The sequence below is a fragment of the Habropoda laboriosa genome, unplaced genomic scaffold, assembly GCF_001263275.1.
Source record: "Habropoda laboriosa isolate 0110345459 unplaced genomic scaffold, ASM126327v1 scaffold22, whole genome shotgun sequence".
NCBI classification, from domain to species: domain Eukaryota; kingdom Metazoa; phylum Arthropoda; class Insecta; order Hymenoptera; family Apidae; genus Habropoda; species Habropoda laboriosa.
In genome coordinates, this window is record NW_017100261.1 from 5183329 (window position 1) to 5189839 (window position 6511).

Consider the following 6511-nt stretch of genomic DNA (forward strand, 5'->3'; position numbering starts at 1 on the left):
TTTCCGACGTGTCGAACGTTGTCGTTGTGTGTGAGAGTTCGCTGTGACAAGAATTTCGCCGATTTTGATTGACGGAACGAAGGAAACGGCAGCAAGGGGATATTTGATGAGTTCGTCGGTGAAGTACAGAGGCAAGTTTGCGACCGGATTTCTTTGCGTGCTTTTTCCCCACGAGTTTTCACGGTTCTCGTGCGATAGAGTTGAAGCTCGCGGTAGAGGACGAAGGTAGGTTTCGAGGGAATTGTTTCGGGGAGAGAAGGAGGTAGTTTTGAATTTTCGTCGACGGAGTATAATTTGGCTCTCGTGGGAAAGTGTATTAACAGCTGTTAGTACGAGGTAACGAAGAAATTTTGTCTAATTTGGAAGTTGAATTTTGGAAAAATTAATAGCGCGAACGTTCAATGTGATATAGATACATAAAAGTTTGTTGTAAATTTCTTAGAATCACGACGATTACAAAGAATTCACTTTTTTTGTAAATCGTGAACGTTTTCATAAATGTCAATTATTCTCAGAGTTAATGTAACTTTTAAAAAGTTAACAGTGTATTGCGAGAAATTATTTAAAAATTCATTTCATTGGTACAAGTATTGCGGTGAATTAAATAAAAGTTGGTAGTGCGAAGATCTAATGTGATAAGTTGGGGTTTAATTTTTTAAAATAAAAAAACGCCTGATTTGACTTTGTATAGCACTGCCACTTGGTAATGACGCGGTTAGTTAACATTCATCGTTTCTGTGATTACAGCAGCCTTTTATTTCAAACAGTACCTGAATGTTCATTTTTGCAACGTAATCTTGTAATGTGGGCAATTTTCAAGCAAGGTAAATTAGTAGTTGGAATGGACATAAGTTATTAATGTTAATCTCATTAAATAGAGGAATGTGTCTACTTTCAAAGTAACGGATTGGTTTTTTGTCATATGTAAATTCGGTTCGTTGTATTGCTTGAAATATCTGAACATGAGGTGTGGGGTAATGCCAGTCAGCTTTTAACATTGCAAAGAATTAAAACAAAGTAGTTTATATTTACATAACATTTACAGTAGTTATCATTTTTATCATATTTACGTTATTTTAAGTTACGGTTTTCCAAATGAAAATATTTCCAGGTTCTAAGCAAGTTAAAAGCAAGAAATCCGCAAAAAAAGTGAAACCACTGCTGTTTTAGTAATAAAATTTTTGATTAATTTAACAGTTTTCTTACCTCTATTATAAAGAAAAGGCCTTTTTCGGTTTTATGTTTCTAATTTTATTACAACGTAAACTTACGCCTTCTCGACCACACTAATACAAACTAGACACTTCAAGCTATCAATTAATATAAAAAAACTAACAAATGTGTAACTTGTTCGAATTTTATAGCATTTCCTGCTTATGTAGCCGGAATTATCCGAAATTACAAATTCGTCGAACTACGAAGAATGAATTTTTCTGTAAAATCAAGAACACTTTTCAAAATCATCTTCCTAAATGTCAATTATTTTCATCGTACCTGCTGTTCGTATACGTGAAAAGATGATCGGCAATACGTTACGCTTACAGTTTTCGCGAATTGTGCGCAAAATCGTCGCGTGTGATGAGTTTCAAAGGAACTAAGAATCGAGTGAATTTTGAAAATGAGAACGTAAATCGGTAAATTGAAAATCTTTCAGCGGTGAATTTCAAGGGAACCGAGTATCGCGTCAGTTTGAAATTTAGAACGCTAACTCGGCAAACCAAAAAATTTCGCGAATTGCGCGCAAAATTATTGCGCGTGGTGAATTTCGAAGGAATCGAGAATCGTATAATTTCGAAAATTTCCAACGAAAATCGAGAAACTAAAAGTGAAGAGACATTAACATTGGAAATGTGAGAATATAGAAACGATGTCGCTACTAAAGATAAGTTCGCGAGGAATCAACGCGCGAATATTGTTTTTCCCTTCCGTTTATCACATTCGTCATGAACTGAACTGAAAAGCGAGGAAATCACGTAGTGTGCAGCGTGAATTTTTTCAAAAGTCACGTAAAATTTAGCTTTCTCGCCTCGGTGTATGTCTCCTATTGGATTCACAAGATCGTTTACACAAACAAGCGACTTTCCTTTGTAACGAACATTGTCCACTTGAAACCGGAAATTTTTATTGTCAAACATTCCCCGTACACGTGTTTCCGGATTAAATTGCAGAATTTTTATCGACAATTGAAATCTACCAAAAATACTGAGCTTTCATCTGAGAATAATGTACACCAGTGTCATAAAACAATTTTGACGTGAAAAACAATTATTTTGAATGAAGACCATAAACGTTTAGTTTAGGAAATAATTTAAACGCGTATCGAGAATTGAAACTTGATTAATGCTGGAACAATTTTTTACGCGGTTTTCAAATTTAAATTGTAAAAATGTCCAACTTCAATTTGAAGGGAATTTTACAGTGATATTATTAAAAAACCTTATCTTATGTGAAAAGCAATTATTTTGAATGAAAACCATTTCAAGTAGCACGTTAATAGTTTACGAGATAATTTTAATTTTATGCACACGATGAGTGAATTTTCATTTGTGAAACTCTGATAAATTGTCGGGAAGTTCGAACTGCTCTTCAGTATCACGTTTGGAAATGTTTGAACAACTTCGTAGTTTCGTGCAGTCTTTTTATTGCCGCGTAAATTTGCAGGATAGGTTTTAACCCAAATTCACTTCAAATTGCTTACAAATTTTTTATAGAAAGTATATAAGAGAAATGAATTATTTACTAATTAATTTTTGGTAATCCTACTAATTATGTATTTCTTGCATAATTGTCATATTAACTGTTTTACATTGTATTTTGTTTTTATTTTGTACATCAATGTTCTAACGAGGTATTAGTTCTTGAAAAATTCTTAAAGAATATTCAATACTCGTTAAACTTACGATAGATGCATTTATTAATACTAAGTGCTTCCTCATGTTTTGCATGTTTTCACGTGAAAGTAATAGTCCTGGCTTATATAGAAGACCAAATGCATTAAAAAGTAGATGTCAATGTGTAATTCTGACCTTGTATAATACAATAAAAATTACCATAATATCACGAGAAATGTAATTAACACTAATTAAATATAATTAATTTTCAAGGAAAACGCGTTAAAATTTTTTTTATATCGACGTTTCATTAGTACCTATTACTACTTAGTACGTGGTTCCATTACGAAATATCAATTTTAATAATCGTGAAAACAACGTCAATTTTCGATTTTACTTTAATTTTTTTTTTTAATTTTTATTTTACCATACTTTTAACCGAGTGTCGATCGTAACAATCGCAATATTAACCTAAATTTCATTTACACTTTATTTGTTGTTTTTATTAAACCTGCTTTCTCTTTTGCTCGGTTTAATTTTACTTTCTAGTTCACTTTCAGTTTCAATTTCAATTGCTATTTCGTACTTAACACCGTTCCTCGTTTATGTTTCGAACACGTATTCTAATTTCCAGGGAAACTCAAATACAAATCATCCAGACTATTTTAATGTTTTCTTCTATGTACATTAACAAGCGATATTGCTTCGATTACTATTAATCAAATAGCTCGTTTAACTGCTTTACGTAACGACCAGATCTTCGAACTTGATGACAGAAAAAATTGTTATTCGATGCGAATGAAAATTTCGCAAAATTTTTTATACGCTACTCTGAAATATAAAGAATTCGTGACATCTGATTCTGGAACACGTCGAAATCTAAAAAGAGAAACTACAAAATCAGCAGTGTAAATAATGTTAATGTAGATTTCAAAAATTTTCTGATAATCGCGATTAAAAATATGATAAGTGAGTTATAAGTTATGTCCATTTGAATAAAATTTCTAATATACTACTGTATAGGAGCGAAAAATATATATGTAGATAATTTATCGCATTTAGATTTTACCTTATTATTATCCTCGTATCAGGGTATTATTATTTATTTTTTGCTTCTTATCTTCATCTATTACACCAAATTATCACACTATAAGTACAGTAGAAGTTGATTATTTTTCATTATTTTCAATGTACAGTAGAAGTTGATTAGTTTTGATTATTTTTAACTATTACTATTAAAGGGAAATATACATATACTTGCTCGTCATCTCTCAGTAAATTAAAAAAAAATTATTCATTATTACATTCTGCAACTTAATCGAATCATTCAATCAACTCGGCACAATCGAAACGTATTTTTATAAATACCTTTTCTCACTGTTGTAGCTTCAAGAAATTCCTCCAATCGACTAACAAACTCCAGAATATCGGTCATAACATGTGATTATTATGCGAGATTTTTCTGGAAGTCCCAGGTGAAAATCTAGGTAACCGTGACTGCGGTATTCATAGATCGATATACAACGATTATTCGACGATAATCGTTCTCATATGATAAACACATCCACCAGCGATGGAAGGATAGTTGGTTTATTAATATTTATTTCTGTCGACACTTGAATAAGTTGCCATACTTCTCCTCGCTGTATCACGGAATTTTCCCTCGTTATCGATTGCATTCGTTCGATTTGCTGCCTCCCTGATGTATAGCAAACAATCACGCTCGCTACGAAATCATGCTACTATTATATTTGATACCAAAGGACGCGTGACCCTTTCGCTGCGGCACTTTTCGCTTGGCAGACGATACATATTTAATAAGTTTTGAAATTTTCATTTCAAAATTAAAAATTTCTGGTTTTTCAGTTTCTTTTATTAAATTAAGGTAGAAGTGCGCAAGGGACAAAAATGAAGGATTAAATTAAGGTGAAAGTGTATCGAAAGGCGGCAGGGGCACAAAAGGGGAAATTTTCAAAGCGCCAACAGCAGTGAAAGGGTTAATTTTGGGGCGAAATTTTGTTCTTCGCCTCTACGCGCGCTGTAATTGGCCAGTGTTTTTCGTTAATAATTCAAAAACGAAGCTTCAAACTGTATTTTGGAAAAGGAAAAAGTTGTTCAGAGTCACCCCAGCAACCCCCCATTTCCGGGTGTTCGAGGAGTTACGGGACACCCTGTATATTTAGCCCAATATCTCGAAAACTATTAGAGATAAAGAAATAGTGTGAATTGGCGAATTTTGCATTCTCCGAGAACAAATTTGAAAAATAAAAAATGGTACATAATTCTGACCAAATTACTCTCGTATTTGAGAGCGATTTTAAATAAATGAGTTGAATAAATTTTATAATTCATAATAATAACAACTGAATAACAAAATCTTGAATCCACAGTTTAACTGAATTTTAAATCACACTGGCAAACAGCACTTATATTTAATTTCCAACAATATCCTAGTAAAACTGTGATAAAAATAATACATATAAAAGGATAAACCCGAAGGAGTTAAGTAAAACGGTAAACGTGGAAATACCTGCAGGAATATTTTCTCAATTCGGTGTCAGTTATTCGAGGAATTTGCTACTAGAGGAAATCATTTTAGAACAAGTCAAACACCTTGTGTTTACTATACCTCTTGTATAGATACAAGGAAGTAAGAAACAGTTAATATAAACAGGTATTGAATCTTGAACACTGTTGTGCACGTTAACTCTTCAGTCGGTCCTTGTTCACCGTCACATCGACGTTACAATTAGTCACAGTTAAACTTGTTTCAGTGTCGTAAATTGTCACATTGTTCAAATTCTAATAACACGTTATTTACATAATTACGTAAATTTGTCTCGTTTCGTTATTTCGAAGAAGTAACAACTTTCCTACTACTTAGATATTACGATTACATTATAATTTCACTATAATTGCCGTAATTAGTTAATTTGGTAATACGTTACGATATATAGTAAGATCTCGAAAGTTCTTCGTCAGAATTTTTCATTCATTCGTTTCGACACACGAACCGTTCCTTTCACATTTATTTATTTATTTATTCTAAAGAATTTTAACGTGAAACGGTATGCAAATCATTTCGTTACTGCAGTAATAAATATTATTATCGTTTTGTGACATTTGCACAAATCAGGATTTAACGATATCTTATGTTTTAAACGTTTGGAGAAGCTGATCGAAGGGTGGTGAACGATCGTGCAAAATCGAGTAAAGTTTTACAGTGAATATTGAGTAAACAATTATGCTTACAAAGTTGTTTATAATTTCAATTTTTTATTTACAAACACTCGTCTGCAGAAAAACAGAAATTTTGATACACGTAGCTGTTCTGTAAATTGAAATAATTATCATGTTACTGCTTGTTATATCGACAATAATTAAGTATTATAAATGAGTTGCGTGATATTACGAACTGGTAGATAAATCTATTATAATTGAATTTAGTTGAAAACGTAATCTGCTGCCTTTAATTTCGCTTGTCGAACAAATGTTTATGTATGTTTACTTTCATTCGTTTAGTCGAATATATTTATTCGTGTACTTATCGCTTTTTCGAGCAATTTATATTCTTGTACCTACTTTTTATCTTTATGTTTTATTCTTATCTTCGATATACACAGGACACTTATTAACTAACCTTCTGAAGTGAATTTAAAATTTTGCACGAAGTGATGATA

General features: G+C 32.1%; 1 protein-coding gene across 1 annotated transcript in view; it reads left to right on the plus strand.

Annotated features, from left to right (window-relative positions):
* Nucleotides 1–317: 317 nt before the first annotated feature.
* LOC108572703 (synaptic vesicle glycoprotein 2C-like) overlaps nucleotides 318–6511 on the plus strand; it is a 16971-nt gene continuing 10777 nt past the window's right edge. Inside the window, 2 exon segments of the mRNA XM_017934975.1 lie at nucleotides 318–336; nucleotides 748–824. Of these exon segments, the coding sequence (XP_017790464.1) occupies nucleotides 803–824 (22 nt within the window). The 5' untranslated portion in view covers nucleotides 318–336; nucleotides 748–802.